Source organism: Oreochromis aureus, linkage group 11 (assembly GCF_013358895.1).
Source record: "Oreochromis aureus strain Israel breed Guangdong linkage group 11, ZZ_aureus, whole genome shotgun sequence".
Lineage (NCBI taxonomy): Eukaryota > Metazoa > Chordata > Actinopteri > Cichliformes > Cichlidae > Oreochromis > Oreochromis aureus.
In genome coordinates, this window is record NC_052952.1 from 17,665,352 (window position 1) to 17,682,062 (window position 16,711).

The 16,711-nt window shown below is 40.8% G+C and overlaps 2 protein-coding genes across 5 annotated transcripts; both read right to left on the reverse strand.

Moving 5' to 3' along the window:
- Positions 1–2,699: 2,699 nt before the first annotated feature.
- LOC116319787 (steroid 21-hydroxylase-like) lies at positions 2,700–6,656 on the reverse strand. 4 transcript variants are annotated; one of them, XM_031739214.2, is made up of 12 exons: positions 6,497–6,656; positions 6,147–6,326; positions 5,964–6,053; positions 5,735–5,889; positions 5,547–5,642; positions 5,172–5,282; positions 4,995–5,081; positions 4,742–4,822; positions 4,450–4,563; positions 4,196–4,362; positions 3,212–3,315; positions 2,700–3,126 (listed from the first exon to the last, which is right to left on the reverse strand). In XM_031739214.2, exons 1-12 carry the CDS (start codon positions 6,609–6,611, stop codon positions 2,861–2,863), a joined length of 1,566 nt encoding a protein of 521 aa, XP_031595074.1. In that variant the 5' UTR covers positions 6,612–6,656; the 3' UTR covers positions 2,700–2,860. The 4 variants fall into 4 exon arrangements, with proteins under 4 accessions (XP_031595074.1, XP_031595073.1, XP_031595072.1 ...); XM_031739213.2 differs by having other exon boundaries at positions 6,147–6,329; positions 6,497–6,654; XM_031739212.2 differs by having other exon boundaries at positions 6,488–6,654.
- Positions 6,657–6,943: 287 nt separating this feature from the next.
- On the reverse strand, positions 6,944–14,143 carry tnxba (tenascin XBa). Its single transcript, XM_039619165.1, has 15 exons — positions 14,001–14,143; positions 11,365–12,552; positions 11,166–11,264; positions 9,866–11,047; positions 9,656–9,778; positions 9,357–9,500; positions 9,138–9,257; positions 8,907–9,062; positions 8,637–8,749; positions 8,405–8,537; positions 8,166–8,317; positions 7,986–8,082; positions 7,720–7,881; positions 7,469–7,632; positions 6,944–7,370 (listed from the first exon to the last, which is right to left on the reverse strand). The coding sequence occupies exons 2-15, from the start codon at positions 12,434–12,436 to the stop codon at positions 7,272–7,274; spliced, it is 3,816 nt and encodes a 1,271-aa protein (XP_039475099.1). The 5' UTR covers positions 12,437–12,552; positions 14,001–14,143; the 3' UTR covers positions 6,944–7,271.
- Positions 14,144–16,711: the final 2,568 nt, after the last annotated feature.

Genomic DNA, 16,711 nt, shown 5'->3' on the forward strand with positions numbered 1-16,711 from the left:
CTCTTCTTACTACACTTTTTAGCCTCTTTGATGCCTTTCTGTTCAACAGTTGACTAGATTTTTTCTTTTTTCACAGATACTTCAGGCCAGCGAATCAACAGTCTGTACCCGATGCCAGATGAAATCTTGGTTACTTGTTAGCGGTATCATGCCTTGTTTTCTCAATTGATTATGATTTTCAAATCTTAGCCTGTTGCAAAAAATAATTTCTCTCTTTTACTGCAGTCCAATATTAGCCATTTTCAAGCTAAAGAAGAAGATTTTCCTCTGCGGTTATCTCATCTTTGCTGTGTAGTTTGACTGAGTGTGTAAAATAAAATTTTAAAATGTATAATCTAAAAACCATATTATTGAAATAAAATGTGTTTTTCAAAAATGCTTACAATGTAATCATATATGTTTTAATTTACTTTATGTCATGGCCCCTGTGCCTCCCCGGGCAGCCCAGTGTGGCCACAAGTGTTTGTTGTTTTGCTCTCTCTGCTCTCCTCGCCTTGTTCTCTGTCTCTCTCTTTCCTGCCTGTCTGCCTGGGCGGAGTTCAGATTGGGCTCCCGACCTTGGCCCACGCACCTGCAGCTGATCTCCGGTGATTTGCAGTTGATCTCTGGCTCTTCTTAAGGCAGGGGCTCTGAGCTACTCGTCGCTGGAATATTGAGTAACTCTCGTTAGTATTGCCTGGCATCATTGCGATTCTGTTGTTCCCATGCTTGCCTTTGACTTACCCTCGTCTTTGTAAATAGGTTTACCTGAGTCAGCCCTTTTGTGACCTCTGGACCCCGTGAGTGAGAGTGAGCTGCTTGTGTGGAGATTGTTTGGACAAGGAGCGGAGCGAGTGCGAAGAAGTGTGTTTCCCCAGCCTGTTGATCCCCGGGACCCTGGTGTTTCCCCCCCTTCACATGTACATAGCGCACCAGTGTGATTAATAAAGAGTTGTTGAACCGTGCTTTCTCAGTCTGCGCCTGAGTCCGTTCCACCGCCGTGACACTTTAAAACATCTCGCATGCATGTCTGTAGCATGGCAAAGGAGGAGCTGATTTACTGTGCATTTCTGTTTCTTGGAATAGAAAAAAATCTGTTTTCAAACAGGTTTTGTGAACCACGTCTGTTTAGTATTTTGAAGTTTGAGATAAAGACAAAGAACAGCATGTGGTTTCAGTCTAGTTCACAGCTTGTAATAAATCATAAAAAGTGGTTGTTGCAGTGGCTGCTTCTCTTTTTAAATGTAGTTGCTGTTGTTGTTCCTCATTACGATCATCCTGAACGACCTCGTACACATGAGTCTGAGGAGAAGAGCACCAACATTAGTGAAATAGGGCATGTGAGCTTGACTCGGCCTGATCCTGTTTTTTGATATCTTAGCATTTCAGTACTGGGCTGATCATTAGCTGCAGACCAAGAAGGAAAACATTGTGGTCATTGTGGAAATATTCAACCTCCAGATCCAGAATAAATCAGATTTATTCCCCAGATCCTTGTTGCGCTTCCTCTTGGTGTAAATGTAGAACCCTCCCACCACTATCAGAATGATTAGTAGGATACTAACAGGCCTGTGTTTGCAGAGCTGGGGAAAGTAATCATTTTCATCAGTTGATTCAAGAACAGGGGTTACAACCGTATATTAATTTGTGCTTAAGGTTAGCAGTGCATCACTTCTTTGATGTCATCGAAGCACCTTCTGTCTGTGGTGGCTTTCATACATATTTCAGGATGACAGCGGGTTCCTTTAAACTCAGTTCAGTTGATTGAGCTGGAGCTATGTTTAGCTATGTGTCTGAGGTATTTGTAGTTTCAGTACCGTTTTTGAGCTATGAGTGCACTTGTTGCCAAATGCAGTAGTCTGATTGGTCAGATCTGGGGACAGTTTACCCTGCCCAGGATAAAGGGCTACCCTCGTGTAGGCCCACAACCCAGAAGGTGACGTAGAGTCAGGTGGAGTGTGTGCTGGGTGGCATTCAAGAAGAGAGACCCTGGCAGTCCAATCCCTAGCTATCGAAGTTGGCTGTTATAAATTATAAAAAAATATATTAAAAAAAAAAGGAGAAAGCTTTTCATTAACTTCTCATTTTTTAACTTTCCCGTTACACCACAAACCCATTCAGTTGCACGAAATGACACAGGAACCTGACTTTTGGCTCATGAGAATGAATCATAAGAGATGAGTTATTTTTACTTGTAAGAGTTATTTATGTTGACTCTGCTACAGTCACTTTAATTCTCGTGACTGCTGTGTGTTTTACATGTGGGTTATTATTTAGTTTCAAATAACAACTTTTACATTCCTTTTCATCATGAGTAGGCTATTAATGATGGAAACCCAAACAGCAGATACGCCTGTAACCCAGCGCTGAGGAGAAACTGGACTTATCCCACACATTTTAAGAGTCAGTGGAGTTTTCTATGTGTTATGTAGTGTATGGGAATGTCCAGGTCCCTGCGAGACTGAATGACAATAGTGGGCGTATTAGTGGAAGGTGCTTAGGTAACAAAAGGCCGTGCACCAGGTGTGGGGTAGGTCTTTGTCTTGCCCATTGAACAGTGTAGTAAATGTACTACTCGGTAAATTACTCACTATAGCTGATTAAATGATGAGCTTGTGTCTGCACTTGAATGGGACATTTCTGACTGCAGTGTTTGTTTTAATTTCGCAAGAGTGGTCACCTCTTGTCAGGGTTACAATTGCCACAGAAGAAATAAAAACTTTGGTTTGGACATTTTATTCAGTGCTGGTGGAACAAATAACTTTGATAATAAAGTGTGGGAATGAATAAGAATAAGAAGAGAAAATATAAATATGTGAAACATAAATTTGTACACACATGACCAACGCAAACAACAAGTCAGCAATACACCCACTGCAGCTCAGGGATTAGTCACAGGTCTTGGACGTGCTACAACTTTATAGGACTTGATTTTAAGCACAACACTGGCAACTCCTCTCAGATCAGGCAGTGAGGTCTCGCTCTCAGGCAGGAGGAGCTGAAAATCTCTCAGCAAGTAGGCACTGAACAGAAAAAGCTCCATTTTGGCCACAGCCTCTCCCAGGCAGAGCCGAGCCCCCCCTCCAAAAGGGATCAGGTCACGGGTGGAGCCGCCTCCGCTTCCTCCTCCTTCTTTCAGAAAGCGCTCTGAAAGAGAGAGTGTCAATACTTTATTTGAACTTTTCTGAGCCAAGTGAAATGAACACACCTCACCCAGCATTTGGGACAGTACCTGGTTTGAAGCTGTATGGGTCAGGCCAAACTTCAGGATCATGATGTGCTCCAAAAAGATTAGGAATGATGACTGTGTTCTTAGGGATGAAATAACCTGCAATGCTAAACATGAGCAGGAGTCATATATTTGTCTTAATGCCAAGTATCAAGCAACACACATACATAACAGGACAACTGCATGTGTGTATGCCTGTTTGGTTTTTTTGTTGTTGTTTTCTCAGGTTTCAGGTATACCTGTGTCATTTAAATAATGTCTCCACATCTTCTTTCTGCACAATAAAATAAATAAACAATGCTGGTGCTTGTTATTTTAATAAATTACATTTTTCTCAAGGTAATCCGAGTGGATGTCTCTTCATAAGTCTGATCTCGGAGGAAGAGCGGTGCCAAACTTTGCAATTCCTCATACTTCCAGCATCACATTCCAGCATACTTCATTAATTAAAACCACTCCCTTTGGAGAAATGTGAGACTGTGGGAGATCTGGAGACCTCAGTCAGGCTGTACTAGCGCATGTATCTCACACATAAACACACACACACACACACACACACACACACACACACACACACACACACACACACACACACACAAAGACAGTCATGTTTTCATATCTTTGTGGAGACATCTAATTGACATAATGCTTTCCCTAGCCGCTTACCCTAACCCTAACTATCAAAAATGAATGCCTGACACTAAAATCACATTTTGATCCTCAAAAAATGCCTTCAAACTCGTGGGGACATGGATTTTGTCCCCACAAGTATAGAAAACTTCCAATTTTTGGTCCCTACAAAGGAATGTAAACATGGTACACACACAGACACACAGACACAGACACACAGACACAGACACACACACACACACACACACACACACACACACACACACACACACACACACACACACACACAAAGGTACTTAGTTAGTAGTGCTTATTGTGTGTTGTGTACTTCCTGCTATTTATTATGTCCAAGCTGACCTGCTGTCTCTGATGGCTCTGTGTGGTACTGCCAAAGGGGCAACTGGCCTGAGTCTGAGCACCTCGCTGATCAGAGAGCAGAGGACAGGAAGTCTGTGTCTGTCGCTGTATTTAGGATATCGGCCCTCCAATACTGTGCACAGCTCCTCATATACCCTCTCCTGCACCTGTAGATTAAATTAGAAAGGATGCATAAAAAAACAAAAACATGTTTTTTGTTTTTAACTTTTTTTTTTGGTAAAAATTCCCAGTGCCTCTGGTCTGTGCAGGAGGAAGGCCACCATCCAGTCTAGCCAGGCCGCAGCAGTCTCTGTTCCCCCGATAAGAAGGTCCACTGTTGCCATGTGAACATGAATATCTGTTAGTAGCTGGGAACATGAAGACATGTAATTTAGTACTTTTAGAGTATTGCATGCTTCCACTTCTAATTGTGGTCATGAACTAAGTTTGTTCTATCATCATAGTCTGTAAAATTATTGGGACTTCAGGTGATTTATTAAGGAAAGCAGCCCACCATCTCTCCTGGTATTCACTGTATGTACGCACCGCTTTGTCTCCTGTGTTCTGATTGTCAAGTCCCTGGAGGAGGGATCCTGTGATGACATCCTGATTTTTTTCGTCCTGTGACTGCCCAAACAAATAGCAAAAGTAGATTAAAAGACAGTTCTTTTGGATTTTTCAACTTGTGTGATTTTGTGTTTGGTTTCACAAAATCACATCAAGTATTTTTCTTTGCCTTATGATCTGAATGATTTAAATTCACGAGAGCCCTATTTTCTTATCATCTCACATCACTAACCTTGTAATTGTTGAGAAGTCTTCTTATGATTTCGTCTCTCCTGACCACCTCTTTCAGAAGACGGGCAAAAACAGGATTGGGTAATTTCTTTGAGAGAACAGATGACATGAAATTATTTTCACAACATGGTACTGGTTTTATTTTTTTTGATCGATAGTCTAAATGTTGAATATTTACTCTAAGCAGTGGGAAAGAGTCCAGGGCTGATATCCAAGAGGAGCCCCACAGAGCAACAATCTCATTGAGACAGCTGTGCAACTCCTGCAGCTCCGATGAGCTCTTATCATACTACAAAACACAAAGAAATGAGACACACTGTCCAAAAACAGAGGGAACAAGATTTTGTCGTGCTTATCCTCAAGAGTTTCACTTCTTGATCAACAGAACATTATGAGTGTACCTTTTCTAAGAAGGGCGACATGAACAGCACCTTTTACAGTTCACAGTGTAAACAAACCAGAATAAACCATGACTGCACACTGATGAACATTTCAGTATTTATTTAGTAGTGTTTAGAGGTACAAACAGAACTAGGGGAAAAAGAATACTCACTTCTATTCCGAAAGCCAGAGTGGTGATGACATTACTGGCCGCCACAGTAAAATCCTCTGACAGATCTACAGCACGGCCTTTATAGCCCATCAAAACCTAAACAGTGAACAAACCCATGCTTTATCCTGAGCATTTGGTATACTAAATCTTCCTTCTAAAATTTTCTTTTCCAGTTTTTTTAACTGTACCTTTAACAGATGCAGCGCCTGCCTCTCAATGACATCATGCAAAGACTTTTTGCAGCAACGCTGCAGAGAACTATGGACAAGGCGACGTTGTGCCCTCCACTTTTCAGTATAGTCACCTAAAGATATGTTGCAACCTCCCCCAGACACAATATTACCTGAAAGAAATGAGTTAAGGTCATGATATCATATGACAACTACGCAGCCCAGTACACCGAACTGAACTCTTTACCTGTGTATGAGATCGGTCTCCCAGCAAAGTCAGACCATTTCTTCACCAGTGCTTCTCTTATGACTTCGCTGGTGTTCAGCACTACCATAGCTGAAGCAACATGATTATAAGTGCAGTGTTTTGGTGTTATGCAATCTGAACTTTACTAAAAATGTCAATATTTATCAATTAATGGATCATTACTTGTTGTTCCGCATTTAAGGCGATAAATGCTTCCATAGCGCTGTGCCAAATTGGTGAGGTGAATTGGTAGATGATCGTTTTTCAGCTCCATCATATTACCAATTAGAAAGTAGCTGGTAGGGCCTGGGAGGGAAAGAGATGAGGAGCAGGGAAGAAACTGGTCCAGAAATCTAGAATCATCTCCAATACAGAATTAGAAAAGACAAAGTAAAATGGACAGGTGCAAAAAATATAGAATAACAACCAGTTTCAGTTTTGTAGGTCTCCATATTTTTAATTTCATTATTTATTACAACCATCAAGACCATATACTATAAAAAGACTGTGAATATATACTCAACTTGACTTACTTCCCTTGTGATTTTCCTGAACATCTTTGTGTTTCTGACCAGAAATCCAATTCAGCACCATGATCAGCAGTACAACTAGGAACGCAGCTCCCACACTGACTATTGATATTTCCATTATCACTTAGAGTCTTCTCGCTGTGGTCAACACGCAGCCCTGAACATTTATAGTCATCTCACGGGTCTTAAAGCCTGTCAGCTTGATACAGTGTTTGGTGTTTTCGCAATAATCAAGGACATCCAAATATTTGTTAGGTCAGCATGACTGTTGATGTGATAAATGCAGCACAAGACAGTCTGATAAACATGCACTCACTAAAGGGCATGTTAACGCAATATAGTAGTTAACATTACAATCTTTCAAGCTTGTGTTTCTCAATCTTGTAACACGATGAGCGCAGGGAGGTGAGAAATTGTAAACTGCTTTCAGGAAATAAAAACTCACGGGACCAACGTTAGCCACATTTATTCCAATGGAGTGAAACAGTGCATGTTTAATTACAGTAGTAGTGGGGTGTCATACAATTTTGGGGCACAAAACACATTTGTATTGAAATGAATGAGTCAGGCAGAGCAGAATACAAAAGTTACATATCAGACAGATCAGAAAATTACTTGCGCATTGAATCAAATGAACTGACAGCTGCAGCTATCAAAACAACTACAGGTAATTTTATTTGGACAGAGACACAGAAACTGTGAGATCCAAGGTTCTCAAAAATTTCTGGAGCTTTAATTTTCTGTCAGATGCAGAGTTTTCATGGAGGCTGGTCCATCCTTAACCATGAGTTGCAGGGGAGAACCTGGAAGGTCTGAACTTCATCTCAGTGAAGGGAATGGAGGAGTCTTTACCTTTCCAGTCTATCCAGACTATTCCCTAGAGCAGAAACAGAAAAAGAATATCTATCATATTTGGCCAGTGTGCCTTATAACAAAAGATAAAAACATTTAGAAATCAGCAGAGTACAATCGTACCTGATTGTTACTGTTGATGCCATAAAGACCATTGAGGTTGACCTTGTAACAGTTTTTATACCACCAGCCTCCCATGTAGGCCTTGGCACAGTGGATCCCCATAGGATCAGGGTTCTTGTCTCGGGTTGAGAATGGACGACCGTTATGGTACCTCATAGAGTCACCTGTCAGAAAAGTGCATTGATATTAAGATCCAAATTGTCAGGTATAACTGCACTTGTTGTGTTTTAATGCAGTTTTTGAAAGTGGACCTGCTGTTCCGGTGTAGCCAGACACGGTGAGCGTATAGTGCCTCGTCTCTGAATCGACAGAGAAGTTGGTGTAGTGAGCGTAGACGGTATGGTTTCCAGATCGCATATCCACTCTCAAACTCACAGGGCCAACATCAGTCAGGTTGTGCAGGAGCTCATTTCCTGGTGGGAGTTGGGAGAAAATATGCCGTTTAAGCAGATGTAGTGAAAATAAAACAAAACACTTTGAATCAGATAAGTGATTAGAAGCTTGCTTTATACTGTACCAAGCCAGAATTCTTCACTCAGGTTTCCAAAGCCAGCTTTGTATTCACTCCATGTTCTGAAAAAATCAGTTTTTCCATTCATCCTCCTCTGGAACACCTGCAAAACACAGAGACCGCTGTCTAAAACCCAAATAAAAGTCTATTTTGGACTTTTATTCAAGTGACTCCAGTTTGTCTTACTGTCCAGCCGCCTCCATCAGTCTCCATGTCACAGTAGACTCTAACTGCTCGCCCCTCTCGTCCTTGAGGGTAGATGTCCAACTCTCCTGAGTGCAGAGCTCCATTCAGCAGCTCCTGAGAACACTCGGTAGGGAAAGGGAAGCGCAGTTTTCCTAACAGATAAAGTTAGTTTTTAGAGTAATTACAAGATGGAGCAGGTACATTAGCTGGGATTACATTGCAACACGTAAAATGCAAACCTGTGATGAATTCTGTGGTGACAACAGATGTATACTGTCCATCTCTCTCGCCTTGCACCACAACAAAATAGCGGGACATGGGCAAAAGCCCAGTCAACTTGTACTCTGTGACGGTGGGCTCCAGAATCACCTCCTAATATAAACACAGAAACACACACAGAGCTTTGAAATTCTGTAAAAGTTGGGTCTCTCTTTAATTATTGTATACCAAAGATCAAAAATTGCAACCCACCTTTGTCTCCTCTCCGGCCACCTGATAGAGCACTTTGTAGCTGTGATAAATGGCAGGGGTGGCTCTCCAAGCTATAACTGCACTTCGAGCCCCGACTTCACTGGCTTTGACCACTGAGAGACACAAGAAGCCCCTTGGCAGTTTTTCTTTTTTTAAGTTTACTCACTTAAAACTAAACATACTCTCTAGGTTGCTCATTCATGAAGGATTATTTATTTCTCTCTTGTTTAAGATTATGATTTTACTTCATTTTCCCACCCTTTTGCTCACCATTTGCAGTAGTAAATGTTGTTGAGATGGCCATACTCTGCAGACTGTCCTTCTGGCTCAGCACTTTGACCCTGTAGAGGGTGCCTCTCTGCAGGCCTCTCAGCTGGTGCTCCACTGCACTTCCTGACAAGGTCACGGTCACTGTCACATTAGGAGCTGTGGCAAGAAGAGCACTCCGCTTAGTCACCAGCACTTATTCATCAGTCAATATGTCAGTGCGGCCACACTCACTCTTAGAGGACTCGTAGCTGATGACGAAGCGGTCTACTTTTCCCAGACTGGGAGTCCACTGGAGCACAGCTCTGGTGTCTGTCACATTGACGGCTTGAAGATGCGTTGGAGGGGCGGGCACTGCAGTTCGGATATTATACACAGTGTTTATGTTTTATTTTTGCACTCCAAGACAAAGAAAGTAGCCTTTTATTATAGTAAACTTGTCTAAGATTGTACCTGTGGTGATGACGGATGTGAGTGGATCACTCTGGAATTGGCCTTGTGTCGTAGTTACAGTGATTATGTAGGAAGACCCAGCAGACAGTTTGGACAGAACAACATAAGACTGCTTAGAGCCCACGGTCACCAAGCGGCTCTCCCCTGTCAGGACGACAACAAGCACCACAATGAGACACTAAGAACATTTCCTAATAAACTGACATTAACCTTCACTTGGGTTGAGCTGGGATTAATTAAGTGTTTTATGCTGGATAACTCTGGTCTGAGATTAACAATATAAGCAGTACTTAACAGACCTGTTAAAATGTTGGTGTATGTGACCCTGAAGCCTGTGAACGTCGTCTTTGGTTTGGACCAGGAAACATTGAGAGAAGACTCTGTGACATTACTGAAAACTATCTCTGTGGCTGGCTCAGGACCTAGCAAGAGAAAAAAAGTACAATATAGTGTATTATTTGCTTAGATATTGATGGACTTATGCAGTAATGTTTTCCTGCTGTTATTACCTGTAGTTGCAGTTACTCTGTGAATCTTTGATCTTCTCTGTGCGGCTGTACCATATATATGCAGGACATAGCGCGTGTTTGCCCGCAAATTACTGAACTCCACAGAGCGCACATTACCCGGGACCACCATCGAGATCCTCTTGGTGTCAGCTTTAACTTTTGATCCATCAGCTTTTCTGGAGGAGGCAGTTGTGTTGGTGCTCTCACTCTGTACTAAGACTTCAGTTGCGTTCCTAGCTGCAGAGGTCTTTTGTCCTGGAAGAGCTTCCTCCTCAAAGTCCTCGTACGCATCTTCATCGCCTTCTGTCTGTGGCTCTCTTCTGATCACAGTGAAGTTCTTAAACATCCCTTGGGGTGCTAACCATGTGACTGTGAAGCTGTGGGAAGATATGTTTACAGCCTTCACAGATCCTAATCCGGATCCTCCAGTCCTCTTGATGCTGATCCCTGAGTCATGGTGAGTTGTTTTGTCATGATGAGATTTAGTCTTATCTGACGCAGCTCCAACGGTTCGATTCAATACATCCAGATTTATTTGTGTTCCTTTCCCAGTTTTGTCAGTTTTTTTGTCCACAGACTGCACAATTAGAGTGTCTAATTTACCTGTCTTATTTGGTTTATGGCCGGATGACTGAGATACATTCTTTTCACCCTTCGTGGATTGCTCCAAAATGTCCTTGTCTGTTTTGGTTTTGGTTGTCCCCGTGTCCTTGGAGATGGTTGTGTCAGTTTTAGAAACTTTCTTCACATTGCTTTGTGTTGCATTATTTTGTGGTTCATCTTTCAGATGGTCGGCCGTTGAAAATGTTCTGCTGCCAGTCCCGTCTTTAATATTGGTTTCTGAGACTGAGGGTGTTGTTTTGCCTTTTCGGGTTACCTCCTTCTTGTTTTCCTCTTGTTTTGGGAGACTTTTGTCAACAGTTGGGCGACTGGTGTTTTCAGGATTTGAAGAACCTTTAGTAGTTGTTTTCTTCACAGCGGTGTCTTCTTTCACTTGTGTTTTATCAACAGCTCCTTTGGCATTAGTGGCTTCTTTAGGTGTAGTGTCAGTCTGAGACACATTCTTCTGGATAAGTGTTTGTTCTGCTTTGGTATTTTTCTCCTGCATGCTGTCCTTTCCTTTTTTCACCTGCAGGATTACAGTCTCCACTGTTGGCTGGCTGGTGCTCCCTTTGCTAGTTTCTGAAAAGCCCAGGGAGAGGCTGCATCATTCAAAGGTTACATAAAAATATTTATTTTTTCTAATTTTAGTGCAAACATCAATTACTTTTGCTACACTCAGCTCCTGGTGCACACTTACTGCAGTCTAGACCCATGAATCCTTTGTGGCAGATACATTTACCCTTCTCACATCTCCCATTGTCGCCACAGTCATTTGGACAGTTTGCAGAGCACGGACCTGGGCAGAAACAAACAGAACAAGAAATGTTTAATCCTGTCTATACTGAATAGTGTTTAAAATGATAAAATATGGTGAATAAATCATAAGAAAATGATACATTTATCTTTGAGAAAGGACATCTCTCTTTCGAGCCGAGCCACACGCCCTTTCAGTTCGGCCATTTCAGCCTCACACTCTCCACTGCAGCCACCAGGCAACAAGCTGATCTTATGAGTCATCACGAGTGGAGCTCCAGGTTTCAGCTTCAGCTCCTGCTCCTTGGTGCTGCTTGAGTCGCAGCCCTCACTGATAACCACTTTGATGGGCTGTGAAGAAGCAGGCTTGTCTTTGCTGGATTCTTTGATTGAAACTGTGTCATTGGCAGAGGTTGTGACCTTTTCTTTGTCAGTTGTCTTTGCTGGAGTCTGCGGTGGCAACACAGTTGGAACTTTTGTGGGAGAAGGCTTGCCCTTGGACTTCACGTCATTGATGGTGGGGGACCTATCAACAACAGTTTGATTGACAGATGGTGCGGGCTTGTTTTTTGTGGTGCCAGTGGACTTTGTAAATGTTGACTGAGTATTTTGAACTACGGTGGTGGCAGGCCTGTCTTTGGCAGTATTCCCATGATCAGTTGAAGTAAACCTAGTTAGAACAGTGTGATTGCCAGAGGGCTGAAGTTTGTGTTTGGTGGGTTTAGCACCGCTGGATGAAGCAATCTTTGTGGATGTTGGCTGAACATTTAGAGTTCCAGTGGGGGAATGCTTGTCTTTGCTTCCTTTTACTTCACCACCTGAGGCCGACTTAGGGGACTTAGTCTGGTTTACTGGGACTGTGTGCTTGTCTTTGTTTGAGAGGGTGCTTCTGGGTGTAGTAGCCTTTACCGCTGACGGAGTGGTTTGAATTACTGTTGGGCTGTGCCTGCCTTTGGTGGTCGGTGTAACATTGGCTGTTGGAGATTTTTGCTTGGTAGCTGGAGTGGGTAAAACTGTCTGACTGATGGCATTTGGCTTAAGGGTGAGCTGGTTGGTCTGTTTGTCAGGGAGAGCAGTGGTTTTTGGTTTTGAACGGGTAAATGCTGCACTGGCTTTGGTCACATCACTTCCTGTGGAGTCTCTCTTCTCATTGGTTGTGGTTTGAATAGAGGGAAATGGGGTGAGAAGGAGGAGTAGTCCTAGAGTAAATAACATTTTGATCCAGCAACTGTGGTCAGAGATGCTGTTGCTTCAGTGGAACTGAATTTATGTTACTGTAAATCTATGAACTCCTTCCTCTATACTTTGCGTTTTTCTTTGCCAGGTCTCACCTGGAAATGAAGACAGAAATAAAGAAAGAGCTGAATTATGGCAGAGTTGAATGCAGGAAACACTAACGTAGGCAATTTTATTGCTGATTTTTGAGTTCCAAGTAGGACTTTAATGAGCATACATATATCTTTTACAGGACTGGCCAACATCACATTCACAGAGCTCCCATTCACACTTAAAGCTCCTCAGTAGAACTGGCTAATCAGAGGCTGGCAGCAATTTAAAAAGTGGTTAACTGACAAGACAAAGGCCTAGTCCATTTCTGGATAATAATGACTTACTTTTTCTATTCAGTTTCAAAAAACATTTAGATTTTTTTTCTGAAAAACAAACTTACTTCAAAATTCGAATTGTATTTGTTGTTTGTTTTTTGAAGTCTATTGCTTAAAAATCTATTTTTCAATTGTTTTAAGATTTTCCAGAGAGGCTGTCACGGCTGGCAGCCTTAACCCAATTTCCCTCGGGATGAATAAAGTATGATCAATCAAAATACACATACGATGAAGAACTCTCAAAACTCAAATACCATATAAGATACATTAGGTGTTAAAGTGTTAATGCAGCAGCTGTGTGCTGTGACTTGACCTTTAGAGCTAACTAAGCAGATTTATTTAAATGACATTTTAAGTATTTCCTTTGAGCTTTGCCACTTATATATACTATAAATATACTATATACCTAAATACTCATAACTAGGAAAAATGTCCAAACATTTGTTATGTGCTTTTTACAATAAAGCTGCTGTAAAAATTGACACAAATATGCATCCAGATATTCAGAAGTGTTCCAAGTCTTCAGTCGTAAAGTGACTGCTGTTCAAACCAAGTAAGGGCTAAGTCACTGGACACTGAGCAGGAAGAAAGAAGGTGACCTGAGTGGGAAATTCAGAGTGTGCCACTGAGACTATGTGGCCAGGTAACAGAGCTTTACTGTAAGAACTGTGGGACACTGTATGTCTTTCACTATACAGACGGTTACTTAAAGCTTGTCACCCACAACTCATAAAACCACAAAAGAAAATACGTCCAGCCTTGCTTTTAAATGGGCTTCAGTGCTGGTTGAATTAATAAGTATTCTTTATTTCTAAAACAGAATGTGTTGAACAATGATAGAATTCATTTGGACTCCATGAAAAGGCATTAAACCTAAAAGGAAAAATTTAGCAATAATGTAACAATAATGCAATATTGCAATGTTTTTCCACTGCACTCACAAAAACTACTATTTATAAATCCTTTTCACTGTAAATAAAACAAGGAAAGAATCAACACCAGAGCCCTTTCTACTCATTAAGACACAGAAAATTATAACATTATTCTCTGCAAATAAACAATAAGATTAAAAACCCATCCACACAAACACACCTGAAAGTAGGATGCTAGTTAGTCCAATAATTGCAGTTTTCACTCTATCTTCACAAAAAAGGGGAATAAAAAGTTGCACTTACTTGAATAATGACTTGGTTCTTTCTTTATCTCTTTCTTTGACTTTCTCCCTCCATCTAATTGAAAGAGCGGACACAGAACTTCTTCATCTAACCTGAGAGGAAAGAGGTGAGAAGAAGGACCACCACTAGAAAGGAGGAGAGTGATAAAGTCTGCTCCTACTTAAGGAAAATCCCCCCCCCACCCCCTTTACCAAATCTTATGGTCCCACTCTCTCAACCACCATGAAAAATATTTGTATTGGACTTACAAAAAGGCATGGTATTTTACACTGGTTTCTGTATCTAACATGACAAGTTACTCTGTTTTATTTGCTTGCATAAAGAAAGCACATTTTTGCTTCATATAGCATAAAATCCACTGTTATAGAGTTGATTCAAGATGACTTCATTTAGTCTGTCTAAATAACACACTGAATTGTTGAACACAGCAACTGAATTGCTGAATTGTCAATTAAATCTTATCTATTTAATTTAAAATTATTATGACTCAGCTTTGCAGCTTGTATAGCAGTTATTTCACAAATGTCTGTCACATGTAACTTGCCTTATACCAAAGGTTGCTGCTAGCAGCACACAGTTTTTGGCTGAATAAAGCCCCGGTGTGAGAATCATGATTCATCTGGAATACATAACACTGTGGGCATTCAGAGCAGACTCTGGGGGACAGGAACCTCTCTCTATATGAATTGGCTGTTTGTTGGAAGTAATGAGATGTAACTACGTGGGAGTTATGTAAGTGACCAAATATCCACCAGATTTAAGGAATCCTCTGTGGATGCGTTGCATCTCAGACAAGATGGCCACCCACCAACCCACCTTTTGTAAACCACATGAAAACAAATAGGCTATATCAAGGGTGTAGAGCAAACAAGGTATGTAAGTGACATTCATCTAAATGTACAAGAGAGCATATAGGTTAAGACACTGAGCTAACATAAGAAACATAAGAGGTAAGAAACTATGGGTGATACAGAAGAAGCATGTTTTCTTTTACTTTTACGTCTGCTCAATCCATATATGTTACAGTGTGTGTGTGTCTGTGTGTGTAAGACATCAGTTATTCAGCTTTTGTTACTTCATACTTTTGTTGCAAATATCTTGACGTAGCTAGGTTTTTCTTGGTAGACACAACAAGCAACTTACAATACACTGTTGCGGTATTGGAATGTCAATGACAAGCAGATAATAAATGTATAAAAATCGACAATAATCGCCTAGGCCGGCGGGAGTGCAACATTAACAGCTGATGCTGCACAGCAAAGTTGCTGGCTTCACTTGCTTTCTTAAAAGTGGCATACAGTGTAACTACAGTGTAACAGTACTCCTGTTAAATTACAGAAAGCTGGCAACAAAAAGGTTATTGTACAGTTATTTTACAGTGTACCTAATGTAATGTAAACTGCAGCAATAGTTTCTTATTTAAAAATATAACAGTATATTATATAGGTTTTACACTATACCAGTGTCTGCTGCTTGGCCTTCATTGTACCTTCATATTAGAGTACCCACTGTATTCTACATACAGTTTTGTATCATCTGTTCTTTATATTAACTTGAAAAATGTGAAATGGATTTCTTGATATATGTGCAAATGTACGCAGAAATAAAGTATATGAGGAAAAAACAGAGTTTGCATAATTCTAACAAGCTTGAAAGTCAATACTTGTCAGTACAGTGTTGCAGTCCAGTCTGTGGGGAGGCCAGCACATCACTGATAGAGCTCCATTGTGTGTTTTCTCTGTCTCTGTAATACTGGTTCAATCCCTATACACAGTTTTGTATTTACACGCAACATAACATAATTCCTCATCTTAAAAAACGGTATAAAGTTGTATAGTCTTCGGTACATTGATTTTCCTGTCTTTCTTGAACCACGAGACAAAAACAACTTATAGCAATTCAAACCAACTGCCCTGAAGATAGACGCTGTGTAGAGCAGGCGTTTCAGCAATGATAACTGGTTGTTAGTTTAAGCTCTAAAGCTCTCAGGGTGGGTTTGCTTGTTTTAGTGTAGTTTTCCTTTTGGTTGGAAATGTTTAGTTGTAGTTTAGTTTTTATGAGTTTCAGTTTTAGTTTTAGTGTTTTTGAGTAGCATTACATTTAGATAATATGCCAGAGGAAACATTTAGGTAACTCAGTTGAGATACTCCCTCTATATTTTCATTTTATTTTAGTTAGTTTTCCAAGTTAACAAAATCATTAAACTTTACTATTACTATTACTATTTTGGTAACTTTAGTCTAAACTGAGACTTGACTTGATAAAAAAATGATGTGGCTTATGAGCTTTTATAGAGTGAGACTCAAGTCTAAACAAGAGAGCGCAACTCCCCCCAAAGGCCAAGGACTATTCGTGAACTTTGACGTTTAATGATGTTGACATCAGCTGCTTTTATAACAGCACTCTCATGTCTGACCTTTGACCTATGACCTTAGATACTAAAACTGTGTATTTAATTATTACCCGCATGATTGGAGCAGACATGGCTGAAATCTTTGGCTTCTATAAGCTGTAAAAAACCGAGATAAGATATATTCATGTAGTGTTTGATTTTGTAACACTTTATGGTGTGATTGTAGCGCCGTAGGGCATCCCTGAAAAACTTTGAAGTCTGTTCCTTTCATGCCCTTTCATATGATATATTACTTAATACCACATTATTATTACTCAATACTCAATATAAACAGACAGACAAACAAACAGAACAGATT